General features: G+C 34.5%; 1 protein-coding gene across 1 annotated transcript in view; it reads right to left on the bottom strand.

The window, feature by feature from the left end:
* Positions 1–22,675, bottom strand: part of LOC144438143 (sphingomyelin phosphodiesterase 3-like) — a 191,344-nt gene that overhangs the window by 89,596 nt on the left and 79,073 nt on the right. The window contains exon 2 of the mRNA XM_078127173.1: positions 4,451–4,526. Coding sequence (XP_077983299.1) covers positions 4,451–4,526 — 76 coding nt within the window. The remainder of the gene's footprint in view (positions 1–4,450; positions 4,527–22,675) is intronic.

The raw sequence follows: 22,675 nt of genomic DNA, 5'->3' as shown, positions 1-22,675 counted from the left end.
GTGTTCATAAAATCCCCATACTTTGATGAATTCCTGTTATATAGTTTCACCAGATTTAAACTGAATGCCCTTCCGTAAGGGTATCATCTTGCTATCATAAATATAATTCAAACTCCCTGTTCAAACCACACATTGCGCCCTCACTGTGCACTGAATATATAGATATATATAAATATATAGTCCATGTAAAGGTCACCAACAACAGTGTTGAAGACTAACAATTTCTTTTCGTAGGCTTATAGATTTCATAATATTGTTATAAATCATACTTTATTACACCTGATGAATGTGTTCAATGAAAGTGTATATTTCCCGAGATACTGCATTAATTACACGATCACATGGCTCACATCAAACAGCAGTAGCTTGATATTGGGAGAAATTGCAAAACAACAAGGTAAAATTACAAAGTTCGATGTTAATATCATACTCCCTAAATTTCTAATCGAAAATCTACGAGATTTAAATTGAATACCTTCTGTAAGGGAATCACCAATTATGCAAATTACCCATTACAATGATATTCAAAAAAATATGGTAATGAACTTTTAAAAAAAAAGCCTAAGTACTGACAATAATTAATTATGCAAAGTGTCCCCTAAATCTTTAGGTGAAATTGGCGGCTTTTATAGGAGATATGCACTCTGTTACATTTAACGTATGTACTAAATTGTATGGAAATTGAAGTATGCAGTCTAAATATATTGCTAACTACCAAAACTCATTAATTAAGCAAATTATTTATTAACAGTGTAAGGTACATCAGCAAACATTATAGGATACATACGATTTGTTATGGTTAAAGTATGTACGAATGGTACTGAAATTTAAGTATGCAGTCTTAAGACATAGCTTAATTACCGAAACTCATTAATTATGCAAATTATTCTTTAACACTGAGAGGTACATCAATAAACTTTACAGGACATATGGGATTTATTAAAGTTAATGTATGTACTGAATTGTATTATGCAAATTAATCATTAACACTGTCAGGTACATCAACAAATTGTATACGCCACATAAAATTTGATATAGTTAATTAATATATGTACTGAATGGTATTGAAATTGAAGTACCCAGTCTTAAGATATAGCCTAATTACTGAAACTCATTAATTATGCAAATTATTCATTAACACTGTAAGGTACATCAACAAACTTTACAGGACATATGAGATTTTTTAAGGTTAACGTATGTATTGAATTGTATTAAAATTGAAATATGTATTCTTAAGTTATAGCCTAATTACTGAAACTCATTAATTATGCAAATTATTCATTAACACTGTCAGGTACATCAACAAATTGAATAGGCCACATATGATTTGTTATGGTTAATGTATGTACTGAATGGTATTGAAATCGAAGTACACAGTCTTAAGATATAGCCTAATTACTGAAACTCATTAATTATGCAAATTATTATCATGAAAGTTCATCTGTATTGGTAATACATATTGTCACAAATTGAACTTTTGTTCTCAATACCGAATATTTTTTCTCCGAAATTTTCAGCTGTCAACACTACAGCTTTCATCAGCGGAATGATCTAACTTGACCTTCTTTGTGTGAAGGTCAAAGATGGCAATCTTGATATAAGAATATATCGCAAACCAACCCACACAGACCAATACCTTAACTTTTCATCAAACCACCCACTTGAGCATAAGTTGGGAGTAATCCAAACTTTGTTCCACCGTGCTAAGCTAAGACAGTTATCACAGACCCTCATGTTGTTGATGAAGAGAAACATCACATCGTCCAGGCTCTCTCGAAATGCGGATACCCTCAGTGGGCTTTTAACAAGGTCAACAAGCCCCCTAAAGCTAAGTCAACTACCAAAAAGGACAGTACAATACAATCTAAAGGACAGGTAGTGATACCTTATGTCAAAGGAATTTCAGAAGCACTTCGGAGAAATTTCAACAAATTTGGCATAAGGGTATGTTACAAACCTACAAGAACTCTACGCCATTTCTTAGTAGCACCGAAGGACAGGACAGAGAAGAAAGACGTCACTGGCCCTATATACATGATTCCTTGCCAAGGGCAGACTACCAGAGGTGTTTGTCAGGAATCGTACATTGGTGAAACTGAACGATCCCTCAGGACCAGGTTTCTTGAACACCGATGACGCAGCTCTACTTCATCTGAGGTCTCCCAACATATCCATGTGGAATCACCAGGCCATCATGTTGACTTGGTCAAAGTGCAGGTTTTGGACACTGAACCACGATATTTCGAAAGGGGAGTGAAGGAAGCCATTTACATCAGGGCATTACAACCTTCTCTCAACAAAGACGGGGGGCGCAACAAACTCCCAAATGTCTACGACTCGATCATTGACCTTCACACAAAGAAGGTCATCAAGTTAGATCATTCCGCTGATGAAAGCTGTAGTGTTGACAGCTGAAAATTTCGGAGAAAAAAATATTCGGTAAAGTTCAATTTGTGACAATATTCATTAACACTGTAAGGTACATCAACAAACTTTATAGGAGATATGCGTTTTCTAATGGTTAACATATGTACTGAATTATATTGAAATTGAAGAATGCAGTCTTAAGATATTGCTTAATTAGTTGATTTCATTGATATGCAAATTTCCCTAATTAACATGAACAGATCTTGCTCAAAAACTAATCAGGTCTAGTCATTACCCCAAACATTATAGGTACAGTGGGCCCTCGCTAACTCGCGCCTCGGTAAGTCGCGGATTCGGCTAAGTCGCGGGTGTCACCTTGGATCCCATTTTTTCTTTAGTTTTCTATTGTTCTCGGAACTCCTCTTTGTGTATTTTTTTAAACAAATGGCACGCCTGCCAATTTCAAAATTGTTGGTGTTTCGATGAAGAGGTGTCGCGGTTTGACTTTGATGTTAGCAATCGCCTTCTATTTATTCGGACTGCCTCATAAGTTCCGTATGCACTTCTCGGCTAGTCAACAAACATGTCGACCATTTTCGTCTGACTGGTGAACGGTGCATTGATCGATTCGACTCGCAGGATTCGTCAGTCGAATTCGAACATTGTCCACAAAAACAAATTAATAACTAAAGCTTTCTCGCATTTGATTGATTTAGAAGTCAACTAAAAACGTTTTGTTTCTTCAAAATTTTGAGGAAAAACGTCATTTATATAACGAAATTTCGGGCTACGAATAACTGCATACGTTCATCACTTGCGTCTCTATGTTTATCTACCGACATCATGCATCATGCCACTGGCGTGTTGCCGAACCTTGCGATTTCTCAACTCAACCCCATCATTTAGGAATGTTACTGGACTGAGAAACATAAAAAAATAGTTGTTGTTTTAGAATATATAAAACAAATCCCGTTATTCGATGATATAAATGTCAAAACTGCACTTCCGCAACCCGGAAATTCAACAGCATTTCTTGGCCCTACCATGGCCGCCAGGCGTGAGCTTGTAAGTTGTACTGTTAGTTTGTCGACCGTGCAAAAAACAAAAAAGAAAGTCTAGCCGCGATTGATGCTTTGAGAGTCACACAATTGTACGATAATCTTCCTCAAAGATTTACTGTTAACCCAGGACTGTTACAATATTACGTCCATGCGTCCATCACAATAAATTTCGAATACATAGCGTCATGTTCGTGAAGAGATTTATTGAAACTTTGATTTCGTGCGTATCTTTTTTTAAAATGAATATCGCCCATGAACTTGCACTCATAAAAACATGTACAGTACTAGTTTCACCAGCACATTACTGAAGAATGAAGAAAAGCTGACGTGTGACGTGTGTTAATGTGTGGTTATGAATATTTAATGAGCACCTCGCTAAGTCGCGGCCCTCGCTAAGTCGCGGGTTTCTTGATGGACCCGGACACCCGCGAGTTAGCGAGGGTCTACTGTACTAAATTTCATTACAATTGAGCCAGCAGTTTTTAAGAAAATGGTGACACAGACAGACACACACAGACGGACGGACAGACAGACAGACACACAGACAGACGGACATCCGCCTTTTAATACCTCCCGTACCCTTACGGGAAGTAATTAAAATCATTTGGCAATGTGTAATTTGTAAGGCTTAACAAAAAAAACCTGTGTGGTTCCGATTATGCTCAATTTTAGAATAGGTGGGGTAGGTAGATTTTTTATTTTATTTTTTTATGTATGTTTTTTTTTCATATGTGAGTGTCTAGTTCAGGTAGTTATGTTTTCCATTGTATTCCATTTGGGTTTCTTCTCATCAGATGTACTGTTATTACAGATTGGAAAAACAGTTTTATATTGTCTCTTTTTAAGATGATGTCGGTTTCCGCATCCACTATTTCTTGAGAGACTCCACAATCATCGCAATTTTATTATAATTTTTTTCTTGAATACGTAAAGGAGAGTTTAGGGTCAGCAGTGAAAACTAGGTGGGGTCATTTAGTGTTTGATAATTAACTACTGGAGCAAATAAAACTTTGAATACTTACGTCTGCCTGTTTGTAACTGAGTAACAGATATGTATCCCACAATCCTTTGCTTGTCTCGAGTATTTCCAAGGTGCACCTGTGAATCACAGAGAAAGTTTGAAATATAGCTTTAATAATACACAACTTCAAGCGTTCAAAAGAAAAATAATATAGTTTATATCATTTAAAGTTAGACAGAATGTTACCTTTAGTTTACATAATTTTTAGAGTTAGACAGAATGTTACCTTTAGTTTACATAAATTTTAGAGTAAGGCAGAATGTTACCTTTAGTTTTTCATAATTTTTAGAGTTAGAAATAAAGTTACCTTTAGTTTACATAATGTTTAGAGTTAGACAGAATGTTACCTTTAGTTTACATAATCTTTAGAGTTAGACAGAATGTTACCTTTAGTTTACATAATCTTTAGAGTTAGACAGAATGTTAATAGATGACTTGGTGTCTGTGCTTGTTAATGGATGACTTGGTGTCTGTACTTGTTAAAGGTTGACTTGGTGTCTGTACTTGTTAATGGATGACTTGGTGTCTGTACTTGTTAATAGATGACTTGGTGTCTATACTTGTTAATAGATGACTTGGTGTCTGTACTTGTTAATGGATGACTTGGTGTCTGTACTTGTTAATAGATGACTTGGTGTCTGTACTTGTTAATAGATGACTTGGTGTCTGTACTTGTTAATGGATGACTTGGTGTCTGTGCTTGTTAATAGATGACTTGGTGTCTGTACTTGTTAATAGATGACTTGATGTCTGTACTTGTTAATGGATGACTTGGTGTCTGTACTTGTTAATAGATGACTTGGTGTCTGTGCTTGTTAATAGATGACTTGGTGTCTGTACTTGTTAATAGATGACTTGGTGTCTATGCTTGTTAATAGATGACTTGGTGTCTGTGCTTGTTAATGGATGACTTGGTGTCTATACTTGTTAATAGATGACTTGGTGTCTGTGCTTGTTAATGGATGACTTGGTGTCTATGCTTGTTAATAGATGACTTGGTGTCTGTGCTTGTTAATGGATGACTTGGTGTCTGTACTTGTTAATAGATGACTTGGTGTCTGTACTTGTTAATAGATGACTTGGTGTCTGTACTTGTTAATAGATGACTTGGTGTCTGTACTTGTTAATGGATGACTTGGTGTCTGTGCTTGTTAATAGATGACTTGTTCAAGAACAACAGCACCCACACATAATCTTACTTTCTTCAAATGAATTTTACTCTTCATTTGATCTAGAAGTTTGTAAAGCTCTCTGACTTGAAAAGATTGTTTTATCATGGCTATTTGCAGCTGTTCACTATCTTCAAGTTATATTCTATGTGAGTAAATCTTGCCATGACAAACACTCAAGGTGTACAAGAATGACAAAGGAAAACACAGTGAGGACATTTTCTTATTTCAATTTCAATGACAAAACCTTGGGACTAACTTTACTGTAAAATCACTAACAACATATAGACAATGAATGAATGAAAAGCCATGCTATTGAAAATGATGTAAAACATATCGGTATTTTTATCATTGGTATTTAAACAGTAACATACCATATACAGCACTTTAAAGTGTGATAAAAAACAGGGACCACATTCACAAATCACCACCTCAATGCAAGCATTACTTAGTAGCCCTACAAATTTACAGCACCATATTCTATGGACTTTTTCAACTACATCAAAGTGTTGAAAGCCCCAATTTCTAAGCCAAATTAGGGCATTGGTAAAATAATTGTGTTGAAAAGTTTGAAATGTATGATATAAATATGACTTGTGTCAAATAATTCATTTGACTTGGGCCTTTATGATATCAATTTCTAATTTCATCAGAATTGTTGCCTCATGCCCTGCTCCAACCTGGTATTACCATATTAAGATAATAACATATAGTATTAGTAAACGATCCGATGACATAATTTTCTATACATACCAAAAAATGTCAAGGAATCCCTACTCTGTAATCAACTCTTCTAACAATGCCAGGAAGTAATTGTAATATCATAGAAGACATGCATCAACTGTATTTAATTTAATATTATGTTATGTTATAATAGTTGAATCAAGTTTTTATGTGGATATCTTGATACCAAGGGAATGCATCTACATTTAATATTAATTATACTACCCGGTATATACATTTTAATCAAGTTTTTATGTGGATATCTTGATACCAAGGGAATGCATCTACATTTAATATTAATTATACTACCCGGTATATACATTTTAATCAAGTTTTTATGTGGATATCTTGATACCAAGGGAATGCATCTACATTTAATATTAATTATACTACCCGGTATATACATTTTAATCAGGATTTTATGTGGATATCTTGATACCAAGGGAATGCATCTACATTTAATATTAATTATACTACCCGGTATATACATTTTAATCAGGATTTTATGTGGATATCTTGATACCAAGGGAATGCATCTACATTTAATATTAATTATACTACCTGGTATATACATTTTAATCAGGATTTTATGTGGATATCTTGATACCAAGGGAATGCATCTACATTTAATATTAATAGTATAGTATAGTATAGTCTTTCTTTATTCCAATAACGGAACATACCTCCGTTTATCCCCGGAGGAGGGTTACATAAATACATAAGAACGAATAAAGGAGGTCACGTGAGCCAAAATCACAAAATAGCTGAGAAATAAATATAATTTATATAAAAGACTACAATGCAAACAAAAAGGAAATCAAATACTGTCCCTGATCCTGAAACAATCTATTATAAATTTTGCAGTCATCACTACAATAGTTTTATCTATACTTGACATAATTACGATGAACTTAGTCTCGTCATCCTTATCCATAAAATCAGAGTAAATAGTGGATATCATTTGAAAGAAACTCTGCCTTTGTTGACTGTACCTTGAGCAACTTATCAAAAAATGAATTTCAGACTCCACTTCATTGGAGTCACACACACAGCATATTCTGTCTTCTACTGGTATATTTATATATCTACCCATTTCGATCATTAACTTATGACAGGAGCATCTAAACTTTGTATAAAAATGTCGGAGTTGAAAACTTTTCAAAATAACAAGATATGGTTCAAAATAAATGTTGGGTTTAAATGTTCTATACGTCCTAAGTTTATTTCGTTGCGTTGAATTTCTACGGTTATCATCAAAAACTTGTTTTTTCCATTCACAAAAATATTCACCTTTCAGAGATTGTACCCTTTCACTTATACATTTTCCAATGCAAATGATCAAAGGATTACTCCACAATGTTCCCTGGTCACAGGCATTGAAAATCACCCCCTTGATAGACCTTGCCCATTTTGATTTTCCACTTTTGCCGAGGGTTATTACGTCGTTTAGTGCTTTATGAGAAAGTCTATCAAATGGTAACTTTGATGTTCTGTGCCAAAAACGTATGATATCTAATTGCCGACCAAGCTCTACTGGGTATCTTCCAAGTTCTGCTAGAATAGCTGCATTTGTTGTGTGTTGTGGAACTCCAAGAATAAACTTTGCCCATTTGATTTGGATATTTTCGAGCAAATTAACATGTAAATTACCAAGTACAGCAGCTGCGTAATTTAATATTGGAAGTATTTTGGTGTCAAAAATCTTCATGTACAGTTTAGGTGATAATTCATTTCCCAGTGCCGCTCGGACCGAGAAAATAGTTTTTGATGCTTTATCGGCCAGCTGTTTAAAAGCAGCTTTAAAAGACCCGTTCTCTGTAAAAACTATACCTAAATATGTATATCTCGTTACTGTCTTTATACCTTGACCATTGAAGACAAAGTCTGTCTGGTCGTTTTCATTTGAGAACAAATCTCTGTTAAAAACAACAACCTGGGTTTTGACTACATTTACAAGTAAACGCCAACTATTACAATAGTTTTCAAATCTTGAAAGCAATAATTCAAGACCCTGTCGTGATGTGGAAACAATTATGCTATCATCTGCATAAAGCAGGCATGATAAATTATAATCACCTAAAGTAATACCTTGGAAAGGTGGCCTATTCAAATAGTCTTCGACATCGTTTAAGAAAAACGCAAACAAAATAGGGCTAAGTATGCCACCCTGTTGTACACCCACATCTGACTTAAAACTTGTTGACAGACCACCTGATAACTTAACGGTGTACTTAACAGAGTTATACATGCTTATCAACACCTTCATAAATTTCCCTTTTATTCCCGACTTTATCAGTTTCACAAAAAGTCCTGCTCGATCAACGTAGTCGAAGGCTTTTTGAAAGAAACATAGAGTTTCTCTTTCTCAACTGTCATTTTCTTAATAAGCGTTTTCAAAATTAATATATTATCCACAGAAGAATGATACTTTCTAAAACCAGACTGATTGTCCTTCATTACTGGGACAAGCCATTAAAGAAGCAAGTCCACTTGTTATCAAAGAGTACCAATATTTACACATGTGATGATGGGCTCTTACATAACACAAGTAAACAGTGTAGTTCACAGGGTAAGATCATTTCTAAGGAGTGGGTCAATTGAGGCAAACCTTATCTCCGTCTTATATCAGTTGTTATCAATTTATTAGGCTATTATAAGTAACACTACAAACAGCTTTAGAGATGCAAACAACTTTTATGACACCCGTTTTCGTCAGGCAAGCCCGCGGGTTTGTTGCACTTGGACGGCTAATGGCTTGTGAATGTCATGAAGAAATTTACATCACTATCCCAGTCTTTAATTCTCTCATTTAAGATAACGGTAAACAACTTTCCCAAACAGCTAAGCAGCGAAATGCCACGATAATTATTTGGCTCGTGAATACTTCCTTTTTTGTGAATCGGACAAATAATCCCCAAGGCCCAATCTTCAGGAAAGTGGCCGCAATCCAATATTAAGTTAAACAACTTTAGAATGCACTGTCTTAATACAGCATTTGATGCTTTTAACATTTCATTTAAAATGGCATCAGTGCCTGGCTGTTTTGAGTTTTTCAGCACACTTAATGCTTTTTCTAACTCAACATCTGTAATCTGTCTGTCAAGCAAATCGTTATTGTGTGGTTCATGAGAAAGAAAATCAGACAATTCTTTGTTTACTCCGGCATGAAAGTTTTCATCGAAACAATTACTGACTGGTGGTTGTGCTAAATTTGTAAAGTATTCAAACCATTGATCACCTGTTATTTTTGATGAGATATGTTTGGGTTTCCCTGATCTTGTCTCTTGCATTTACTTCAACTTTGCCCAAAACTTATCAGTATTTCTATTTGTAGTGCATGAATTTTCTAGATCAGCTAGGGTCTTTAATTTTGCCATGTATTTTTTCTTCCTTTTCAATTTCCGATACGAATTCCTGGCATTCATGTATTCTTGTTCTTTTAGTCTAGTTGGAGATCTGAATTTCTTGCAAACATGTTTAAAGCGATCTCTGGCAGACTTACATTCATTGTCGAACCAAGATTTACGATTTTGATTGACTTTTTTTCTCTTTTTTCCAAACCTAAGTTTGCTCGACAGACAATTTTTAGCAGTGCCCTGCAGAAATGTTAAGAGACTTTTTGTAGCTAGTTCTACTCCCTGTACGTCTGGGTCATATGAAGTGTTTAGGTATGCATGCATAAATGTTGCAGACTTATTCAGATTTAGCTCATTTACAAAACTCTCTCTGCTATCTTCTTTCCAGCAAAATACCATATTAATAATACTACCCGGTATATACATTTTAATCAGGATTTTATGTGGATATCTTGATACCAAGGGAATGCATCTACATTTAATATTAATTATACTACCTGGTATATACATTTTAATCAGGATTTTATGGGGATATCTTGATACCAAGGGAATGCATCTACATTTAATATTAATTATACTACCCGGTATATACATTTTAATCAGGATTTTATGTGGATATCTTGATACCAAGGGAATGCATTGATATCAAATTAATATTAGTGTAATTGAGGTTTATGTGGATATTTTCAGGTAAGTAAAAGATGCCATTTTAATCTTTATCTCCACTGACATCATGTTCATGTTCTTGGATTTTGATTATACTAATTTTGACATGTATTGACACAAACCATTCTTGATATTTGTTATTTTCTAAATGATTATAACAGCAACTCAACACGTTTTAGTACTCATTTTTCTAAATATTACTTTCCTTCATTACTGTGGTGATTAATGCATATATTTGTATCAATGTACCACTTAAAAAAAAGATGTTAAAAAAACCCCTGGATAACGTTTTATTAAACTATGATTCAATACTTCATCAATGATATGAAACAATTTAAGATCTTAAAGAACAAGATGGTAAAAGTTTAAGATCTTAAAGAACAAGAGGGTACAAATTTAAGATCTTAAAGAACAAGATGGTACAAATTTAAGATCTTAAAGAACAAGAGGGTACAAATTTAAGATCTTAAAGAACAAGATGGTACAAATTTAAGAACTTAAAAATAGCGCAAATATTGCGTTGCCGCACAACTTCATGTTCAGGGCAATGATAGATATATAATTTTTTGAAGATTTAAAGTTGTAACCAAAACAAAATTTTCATACCTAATTTCCATCATCATAATCCAGCCATCCTATGTTGGAAGTGTACAAGACAAGTATAGCAACATCCTAATCAAACTTTAAAGGGATGTGTCTACAAGGTTTTGTACTTCTTTATTTTTTTAAATCAATTTGGAACCAAGTCATACCAATGTAACATGTTTAACTTTCTTGGTTGTCTTATTGTAATATTTTAAACACAAGCTACATTCAGTTTATATGGGTAGGTGATGAAACAGCTGTCTTACAACATATTACATAATCAAGTCATAAACCAAACTGGCCATGCTACAGGCTTTACCACCAGAGGAAATAGTAAAGTAAACATTATAGTTAATTAACAATGTACTGTTCTCACTGTGTCAGCTATTAATGAGGACAAATCTACACATTCTCAACAAAGTTAAGCTCAATCTACTGGGTAATTTCAGAGTTGAAGATTTTTGAGGAAAAGCAATGACAAAGAATAACACTTCTAGAAACATCTCACCAAGTTTCAAACTCATTCACTAATTTTGTAATAATGTTCTTCATTACACTAGAAAACTCTTGCCATATTGGGATTATGTCAACTTCAGAGGACATTAGGTATGAACAATACAACATGTATTATATACATAAATAGTCACTGTGTACACCAATTAGTATTCATTTGTCAGACTATTAAATTGACAAGAATATATGGTTGTGATAGATTGTAAAACTATCTAAGATTCTACTGATGGTGTTTAGGTGTAGTTAATAATGACATTTAGTGTATCATTTTACAGTAGCATGCTGAGAGTAATACTTCAAACAGCAGGCAATATAACTATGAAATGGTGTGAAGTTAGATTTGACTTGAATATTAAAAGGTTATGATAATGGTATTATACTGTATACTGTACTGGCCATGTGTCTGAATGCAAACTATCCAACAGCGTTATTTTCAAATATTTTGCTGTACGCGACAAACTCACTTGAGATAGGTCACAGCCACTTCTATTTTGTGGTTGTAATTAATTGCATTCACAATAGTGCATGTTATGTAGTGGTATGTGCCATGTACCTTATAATATGTAGAGATATATTAGACTTGTATTCAGTTTTTCAAAACAAAATAATCTTGATAAGATAAAACTTTATTGAGTCCCTTTTAGGGTAATTGAGTTATCTGCTACAAAAGATTATTAAAAAACAGTAAACTGTACATACAGTGTTGTTATGAATAACATAAGCTAAATAAAACAATATGTGTAGAAATTAAAAGAAATATAAATACATTAACAATACAGACCAAAACACATTAAAATAGATTCATTAGTTTCTATTAAAAGTTTTGTTAAGGAGTGTGATGGCTTAAGATATAAATGAATTATGATAACGGGTAGTACAAGAAGCTAACTGTCTAAATCTACCACTCCTATCAATTCTCCTGACATTGATTTCCTTTCTCAGTGGGTTTGTTTCATCCTTCATTATGTGCAACACTTTGTCTGCCATTCGCTTGTGTAAGACTTCATCCGCCTTAAGGTTTTTGTATGGGCTATTTTTCATCCAATTCTTTATTGTAGAAATATTGTTGTAACTTTGTTAAAAATAGAGATAATGACTCCAAATTTTATGAGTTTGTTCCTTTAATATTCATCATAACATTAAAAACATTACAGTATAGATTGCTATAAATAAACACACTTGCTTTGGATTTGTTTGTTGTTGTGTCTTTGATTACTTGATGTGTTGCCCATGTCGGCATGCAATCTGAAAATGGCTGTTTTATTCAGGAAAGCGACTCTTAAAATGTATCTAAGCTGTTCGTAAATTTCAATATTTGTTGGCACTATCAGACAATAGTAATGACATCGACTAACAATACATCGTAGAGACATACTAGGATTATATTTACCGCTACGGAGACCAAACTTGGCTCGATCACTATTCACCGTACCGTATGCATTTGTTTTGGATTACATCGCTTGTGGTTGTGTAGATGTGAACTCGTACTCGCACATGTTATATTTGCCTTAGTCTCGAAAGAAATACGACGTGGTAATAGTGATACATACTCATTAGTTTAGATCGACTGCTTTCAGAGATGACACCATGGGTTTTGGAAATAGAACAAGTTTAATCAATCAGAAAACAGCCTTCACCGACATTTTGAAAAACAAAACGTGGAAGGAAAACTGTAGGAAAATCATTTGATGAGATCGTGTGTACATACATTGAGGCCATACTTCAGAAATATGCTAAACCCGGAGTGTGGGCGATACTTCTGCGGTCACCTGATTCTGTCCGAAGCACAAACTCACGATGAAAAAAAATTGTCATCCATCAAACGTTTTTTTCTTCTTTAAATCTATAACAATTGACAAAAATGTCGACACTCAACATTTTACAGTCAGGCATTTGAAATGCTAAAATATCTTTACGGCAGACCCTCACAGCACACTCACCGTGTGTGCGTGTTATGCAGGAAGTCATAGTAGAGGGCGCATCGGACTCCCCAGCAAAATGTCAATTACCTTTAGTTGGTCAAAGTTTGTGGCTGTGTTTGGACTGTGTGCCCTTTGCTAGTTCCGACTCCAGTGTGTCTAAATAAAAATGTATGAGTGGATTTATATAGTTTTATTGATAAATTCACCTGACGTCCTAGCCCACACAACCACCTTAAGTTGTTTCTTTCCTATGACATTTCCTGCTTTACTGATCAATTCATGCAACCTCTTCTTATTTTGTTGTGTAATATTTCCACCCCAGCAAACAATACAGTAACTTAAAACACTATTTATGACAGCTCCATAAAACAACGAAAGTATATCCTGATTAACATTAAAAGACTGCAACTTTTTTAAACAGTACATCCTAGAGTTTAGCTTCTTGGAAAGAATATCAATATGGTGTTGCCAATTTAGTTTACGGTCTAAGCCAAGCCCCAAGTACTGATAATTTACCTTAACACCCTTAATCGAGACTAAGCTGGGATCCGCCGCCTTTTGCGAAAATCAATTACCATTTCCTTGGTCTTAGCAACATTCAATATTACGTGGTTTTGGTCACAATATTCAATAAAGCGATCTATTTGATGAAGGTAGTCAGTGTCATCATCATCATCATCATCTAGTAACCCAATCTAATCATGGCAGAGTCATCAGCAAATTTGATTAGAGGGCATGTTTGCACTGAAGATCTATGATCGGCTGTGTATAATGTGAACAGAAAAGGTGCTAATACTGTACCCTGTGGTGCTCCTATACTTGAATTAATATCATTTGATGTCAGTGAATGAAATCTAACATATTGGGCCCTATTCGTGAGATACTCGATAACCCATGTAATCATCGAAGCTGGTATATTCATTCGCATTAATTTAACAATATTGGGACAACGGTCATACAACCAACTCATGAGTTTTTGCGAAAGTACTTCCACTGGATCACCTACTATGGCACACACTATCTCGGAGGATCTCCTTTTGTGGCACACATTATCTCGGGGGATTGCCTACTAAATATGGCACACACTATCTCGGAGGATCACCTACTATGGCACAAGCTATCTCGGAGGATTGCCTACTATGGCACACACTATCTCGGAGGATCTCCTATTGTGGCACACACTATCGTGGAGGATTGCCTACTATGGCACACACTATCTCAGAGGATTGCCTACTATGGCACATACTATCTCGGAGGATTACCTACTATGGCACACACTATCTCGGAGGATCACCTACTATGGCACACACTATCGCGGAGGATCTCCTGTTGTGGCAGACACTATCTTGGATGATTGCCTACTATGGCACACACTATCTCAGAGGATTGCCTACTATGGCACACACTATCGCAGAGGATCTCCTATTGTGGCAGACACACTATCACAGATGTGATTGATTATAACCACAAAACAAATGGGACTACAAACTTAGTACCTAGAGTGAGTGTGCCACCAGTGGTAATTGAAACCATTTTTGAAATATCGCTATTGGTTATTTTATTATGCAAGTTTGTTATAAATTTTACTACTGTCATCATTCTAGATTAATTTTCAAATTTGTAAACTAGTATACATTGTGTAATAAGCATTTCAATACACAAAGTTAGTGAACTATATGTATCATCATACTCACTTAATGATAGATTTATTCCAGACATTCATTTTATGTTCAAAGTGATGTGCCCTTCCTCTACAACATAACATCTTTGTATTAAAAAGTGTTCAAGAATTCAGCCTATCCATATCATTATCAGGGACAATACATGATGTACAAATGTATGCACATGCACGGATGGGTGTACAAATGTATGCACATGCACTGATGGGTGTACAAATGTATGCACATGCACTGATGGGTGTACAAATGTATGCACATGCACTGATGGGTGTACAAATGTATGCGAATGCACGGATGGGTGTACAAATGGACAGATTCTCGTTACTTCAAATAGAATTTTACAATTTTTAGGCACATCATAAATAACAATCATTCTATTTCTTGGTCAACAACACGACTTCCACTACATGCAGTACACATGCATTATACTAGGCACATGTGAGTCAAAGTTGACCTTGTTCTATTTTGACCCTCTAGCATGATGTGAAATACTTCAGAATTGAACCCCATTTCTACATGTATGTGTACAACTATAATCCCTTCCTGCAATCTCCACATAAGGCTGATGATGTCATATCATGTTGGCTGAGAATCAGTGGTCAAGCAATTTGAAACAATCTTCTATTTCAACTATAGTTGCAGTTTTGTAGCTATCTGTAACGTGACTGTTACAATTATGGAATGACAGCTATTGCTGTATGATGGGTTGATAGGGGTTGATGGGCAATGCATGTGATGGGGTTGGTGATTGTGTGGGTCATACTCATAGAGCACAAGTTGTTAGTAATAGACTTTCAATCAAATTGATTTGATTTTAATAATTTGACTAGAGATTGCTCCAATTGGTGCACTAATCTCATTAAGTCACTTACTATATGTATGTTGTCTTGGCAATAGATTAATGTTTGTGAGCATTTGTTAAATTGACATTTATTAAAAAGTACTTAAAAAGCAAAGTTTGCTCTAAAAACATTCCTGCCAGCCTGAAATACATGTACAGTTCAAGATCATTACATTTGTGATAACACATTTTATAAGTATTATTAAGCAGTTGTCAATAATGATAATCACAGTGTGTCATCTAATGATAACTAATCAAAACTTGATTTCTTGTTAGTCAACACATAGTAAGACTCAAGAGATAGGGGAACACCAAATTTTGGTGCATTACTAGATATTGTGTGTGTCAGTGTCACTTCAAATTGGTGTAGAGGGCACAATGATGATAATGATAATACTTAAATTCTTGGTAATCTTACAAGGATTTGACTATCACCAACTAGTAAGACCAGACTCTACACAGCCTTCAGACAATAGAAAACACCTGTCAATAATGTCAATAATCAAGTTTGCGTGACAAATAAAAGTTTTACCATATCAATATTTAACTCTTCCTGACTATGTTTCATTATATTTCTATCATAGTATCATTAGTATTTAGTATTCAAACAATCATCCAGACAGAACAGATTGGCCTTTGAAAATTTGAACAGTCATATATTACAAATTTAAATTGACACTGTTGATGTTGTGTGACCAACTGTCATCATGAGATTAATTCTGGACCATTTGGTATAGAACAGTCACCCTTTGAAAATATGAATACAATATGCCATGTTATTGTACTTCTATGATCAATTTTTCTACACTATACACCAAGTGGTGTCAGTCAACCTAAAAAATTACACCCTATCTGGACAGGACAGGACAGGACAGGACAGGACAGGACAAAAACAGACTTACAACAAACCTGGGTAGTCATCAAGTGGTATCATGTCAGTCAACCTACATGTACAATCACACTCTGACAAAAAAATGAGCCCCTGAGACACCCATCAATATCATATGACCACATTATCATATCATCATTCCCAAACTTTTCATATACCCCAATTCCAACTAAACAGGATCACACACTCTGTCTGGACAGGACAGACTCCACCCTGGGAAAATGTGAATCTGTTGAAAAATAGCTCTCATTTGAAATATCATGACCAAACTAATTTGACCCCTTCAATACACACACACCACAATGGTATCATTCAAACTAGACATTACAGTGTCTGGACAAGACTATGGCCACATGCTAATAACCTGGAATCATATCACTAAATGACCATATCAAAATACTTACTATAGCCATTTTAAGTCAAAAACTATTTAAATAAACTACCCATTTTGAAAAATGTTGCATGGAATAAAACCTTCATTCAAATCATAAATCCAGGTGTGAAGACAATCCTGGGGATATTTAACGATGACAAACATGCCCATACATATATTATGAATGTTGTGTCTTTCTATAAATCTGTTATCTCTACATGATTTATGTTTATTGCATGTCTTTGTCAATAAACTTTTATGATAATGGTACTTTAGGAAGTTATATGAGATAACTATGCCTCACAATTTATGATTTGTTTCCTTTACAAACAAGCCTTTTAATTTTTATCATTATTTTTGTCAAAACCATTTGAAGGCATTTGATTGAAAGGTTTATGTGACACAAATTCAACGTACCATAAAACATGTAGAATGACCAAATCATTGGATTATTTTATTAAGCAAAATCTAACATTCACTACAGTAATTTAGGGGCATAACACCAGGTTTATGTGTTTTGGAGCATAATATTTTAGTACATAGATTATTCTAATAAATGCAGCATACATAGGTTTTACCATCACTTGCCATGGCAGAACTCAAACTGGTACATATTTAGGAGAAATACATCATTTATTGGCATAATTTATCATACATATACTAGAATATTTAGGACACTGCTATAATATGATGTTAAGTGCATTAAGAATGCAAGAAGCAATGTGCCATTGATGGCATGCATTAGTCTAGTTCCTTTACAGTATCGTTACGATGTATACCAGTCCTTCACTCACAGTATAGTCAAACCTTTATTGTGCTACAAGTCCAGAGACGTAATTTAAAATTCATCCACAGCCACCTACACAGTCATTAACATCATGTCTTTGTTAATCAATCACAAACTTCTAACCAATATACCACAGTCTCTCATAAAGTTAGTGTTTATTGGGGCAGTTATATAATGTACAAATATGGTATATTTGTCAGCTCAGGATGCTACTTATACACTGTTTATGTCACTATAGCAGCTGGGGGTTCACTGATTAGATGAACAACTGTTTGTGCTGATTGAGGGAGTTTGACTAGACTGTGATTAGACAACAGCTGGCATCCAGACTAGTATGCATCGACATTGACATCATGATAGAATATAGTTTAAGTATGGTTTTATGTAGATGTACTTTCACTAGAGTTATATAGCTTTAAAACTCAGTTTGTATCACTTCACAAACTCAATTAAGTTTGTACCACTTTACAAACCCGACTAAGTTTGTAACACTTTACAAACCCGACTAAGTTTGTACCACTTTACAAACCCGACTATAAGTTTGTACCACTTCACAAACCTGACTAAGTTTGTACCACTTCACAAACCCGACTAAGTTTGTACCACTTTACAAACCCGACTAAGTTTGTACCACTTCACAAACCCGACTAAGTTTGTACCACTTTACAAACCCGACTAAGTTTGTACCACTTCACAAACCCGACTAAGTTTGTACCACTTCACAAACCCGACTAAGTTTGTACCACTTCACAAACCCGACTAAGTTTGTACCACTTCACAAACCCGATTAAGTTTGTACCACTTCACAAACCCGACTAAGCTGGGATTTCATAATTTTCTCTCCCTTGGAAATCAAATTTAATTATATACATTCAATGGACGACGTTCTGCAAAGTTCACAAATACTGTGAAATGTTACAGTTAAAATTACTCACACTTCATTTATGTTTGCTATGGTGACAAATAAATGACAAATGTGTGTCCAGACTAGTATGCATCGACATTGACATCATGATAGAATATAGTTTAAGTATGGTTTTATGTAGATGTACTTTCACTAGAGTTATATAGCTTTAAAACTCAGTTTGTATCACTTCACAAACTCAATTAAGTTTGTACCACTTTACAAACCCGACTAAGTTTGTAACACTTTACAAACCCGACTAAGTTTGTACCACTTTACAAACCCGACTATAAGTTTGTACCACTTCACAAACCTGACTAAGTTTGTACCACTTCACAAACCCGACTAAGTTTGTACCACTTTACAAACCCGACTAAGTTTGTACCACTTCACAAACCCGACTAAGTTTGTACCACTTTACAAACCCGACTAAGTTTGTACCACTTCACAAACCCGACTAAGTTTGTACCACTTCACAAACCCGACTAAGTTTGTACCACTTCACAAACCCGATTAAGTTTGTACCACTTCACAAACCCGACTAAGCTGGGATTTCATAATTTTCTCTCCCTTGGAAATCAAATTTAATTATATACATTCAATGGACGACGTTCTGCAAAGTTCACAAATACTGTGAAATGTTACAGTTAAAATTACTCACACTTCATTTATGTTTGCTATGGTGACAAATAAATGACAAATGTGTTTACATACAATTATTTTACTCTCTCATAATCAATACCATGCATGTATGTTTACAGTTTCAATTTTACTAGATATTGAAATTATTTTTATAGCAAAATGTTTGCAGTAACAAATTGTAATGATGTAGGGTTTAATTACTAGACTGTAAGAACTAGTCTATCTAGAGTAAATCATCTTATATATTGCAGGACATGTGCCAACAAAGTAACAGCGTCAGTGACTTTGTAAAAACAGTGCAAGCTCTAAGTGCTAGTAGTTATTTCTGTCAGTAGTGTATGTGATACAGAATATAACAGGTATGTTTTAACAGCTGACTTTTGACTCTTTTGAGGTTACTTTTCTAGATTTAAATGACTCATGTTGTATGGCTGATCTCAGACAGAATCTTAGATGAAGTTGAATTATGCTAGTGTGAAATATTGTCATCTATTAAATTAACCTTTTCAATTTTAACTCGGTGTGAGGTTTACCTGATTACAAAATGTATGTATATCATTTATTAACTTTCTAGCACATGACAGGTTAAATTTTGCTCACGATGGAAGGTGACCTAAATCTATGTTCATGTAGTTTTCACTCATATGCATTATTTACTGAAATAGACTTACTGACTGACACACAGAGAGATATGCTAAAGTCTCTAATGTTTACAATTCAACGTTTTGTGAAAAGGGATTGTTTTGGACCTTTAACTGTAAACTGACAATCTTCAACTCATTGACTCATTACAGTGGCCATATGGCAGAGGATTGGCTATTTATTTTGGATTTTTTAATTTATAAGACAATTTTATTAGGGCTTCCTACTTGAAAAATCAATGTGAAACAAAACTGGTAAAGTCTGTGTTTGAAACTCTAAAAATATGTGTAAAAAGTTTATTGTATGTACAATAACAAAGATTTTACACATTTATTAATCTCTTGTATGTTATTGAGTTGCAAACAAGGACTTGGCATATGTTGTTTTACATTCAAGTAGGAAGCCATTGTAAAATTGTTTTTCATAAATTATAAACAAAAAATAAATGCCCATTTCTCATCCATTTGGCCATTTTGAGATATAATTTTCACATTTGTTGAATTATGCAAGAAATGAAATATTAATTGTAAGCAGGTGACAAAACAATTAAATTCTTTTGATGTCATAATCAATAGATTGACACATTCTCTCTTAAAAAAGAATTTGTGAGTTGGAACTCTAGACAACATAAAAACATGTATGTTATAAGTATAGCTCACGTCGGAATAAATGTTAAACTTTTCATGTGTCTAATTGAATTATTACTATTAGATTACAGATACATGACAAAACTGATGCTTATTGCAAATAGTAGCACCTAATATTAAATTTGATAGGCAATTAAATATGACATCGCCTGTTGAAAATAACAACAGAAATGTGACTCGCAAGGATAGCCACAATTCAATGTGCCTGCCATGCATAGTCATGCCATCATCACATTTCTAGTGGCAACAAGATTATACTTTCATGGAGGCAGAGATTAATTACATCTTACTTTGAGTTCAAATAGTGTTACACAGTGACATTGCTTTCTTCCTTGATTTTGAGTATTAACAACAATCTCATACTATCCGCCATATGATTTGACCCCATAAGCATGCTATACACCACTAGACCCTCTAAGTTGTTCATTTTCATATTAATTTCAGCAAACAATGCAGACAAAATAGGCACATGATTAGTGTAATGTTTATTCTGGTCCAAAGTACTGAACTCTAAAACAATGCAGACAAAACACCTGGGTGTCCTACCTGATTAGTGTCCTGCAAATTTTATCTTAAATTTCTTCAGTCCCTTTTTTCCTGTCTGAAGTATGCATAATTCCTCTGGCGGAATTTGCTCCAATATATATGTCAAATGTAAGACAAATAACACTACATTTGTCTGGTGTTTATGTAATACAACTGTTCAAAAATAGTGCCAATGGCATTGTAGTACAACAGTATTTGGATGTTGCTATGGACATGGTCCATATGTTTATTGTTTATTTTAGTTACTTACCTACCCATCCCTGTTGTTATCTTTGTAATATGCATCGTCATTTCACTGTTGCTAAGGGCATGATCATGGTTGCTAGGGCAAATTGTATTGAATTGTTTTTAACAATAACTGCAGAATAATACCTTCAGAAACATCCCCACACCAAGCTACAACCCATCCACCACGCAGTTTCAAGATACATGTATAACCTTTTTGACCAAAATTGAGATTTGCATCATGTCATGAACAATTCTTAATCTAAACACCCCTAAGAATGCTCCCACCAAATTTCAGCCTAATCTGCTCAGCAGTTTTTGACCAAAAAGACACATTTTAGCCCAAATTTGCATATCACTGATGGGAATCATCATGTCAATGAACAACTCTTAATCTAAACTCCCCTACGAACATTCCCAGCATATTTCAACCCAATCTGCTCAATAATTTTGGAAATATACATTTTTGACCATAAAGACACATTTTTAGCCCTAATTTGCATATCACTGACAGGATCATCATGTCCTGAACAACTCTTAATATAAACACCCTGAAGAACGTTCCATCCAAATTTTAGATTGATCTGTTCAGTAGTTTTGGTGTTTAAGTTTTTTTTACCAAAAACAACATTGTTTGACCCAAATCACACATTGGTGGTAAGATCATTTTGATTTGAACAATTTTTCAACTAGACACCCAAGGTAATATACCCATCAAATATCATGGCAATTGGTCTAGTGGCTATGGGCGTGGTCCTGTTCCTAGGCAAATTTACATAATTTTTTTGAATGTTTATTCAATTGTCTATTAATCCCTGTTGTTACCTTTGTGAAATACAAGACTGTTTGGCTGTTACTAAGGGCATGGTCATGGTTGCTAGGGATATTTGCATACATTTTAAAAATGTTTACTCACTTGCTTACCAGAAGATGTTATTTAACCAAAATATACTGCCATTTGGTTGTTGCTAAGGGCATGGTCATGGTTGCTAGGGCCAATGTTGTCAACATGTTTTGAAGAAAATCTGCAAAATAACACTTTCAGAAACATCTCACCAAGTTTCAGACTCACTGACCAAGTACTTTTTGAGATATAAGTTTTTGACCAAAAATTCAC

Source organism: Glandiceps talaboti, chromosome 7 (genome assembly GCF_964340395.1).
Source record: "Glandiceps talaboti chromosome 7, keGlaTala1.1, whole genome shotgun sequence".
Classification (NCBI taxonomy): domain Eukaryota; kingdom Metazoa; phylum Hemichordata; class Enteropneusta; family Spengelidae; genus Glandiceps; species Glandiceps talaboti.
Note: the sequence above shows the minus strand (reverse complement) of the source record. Positions and strands in the feature narration are given on the sequence as shown.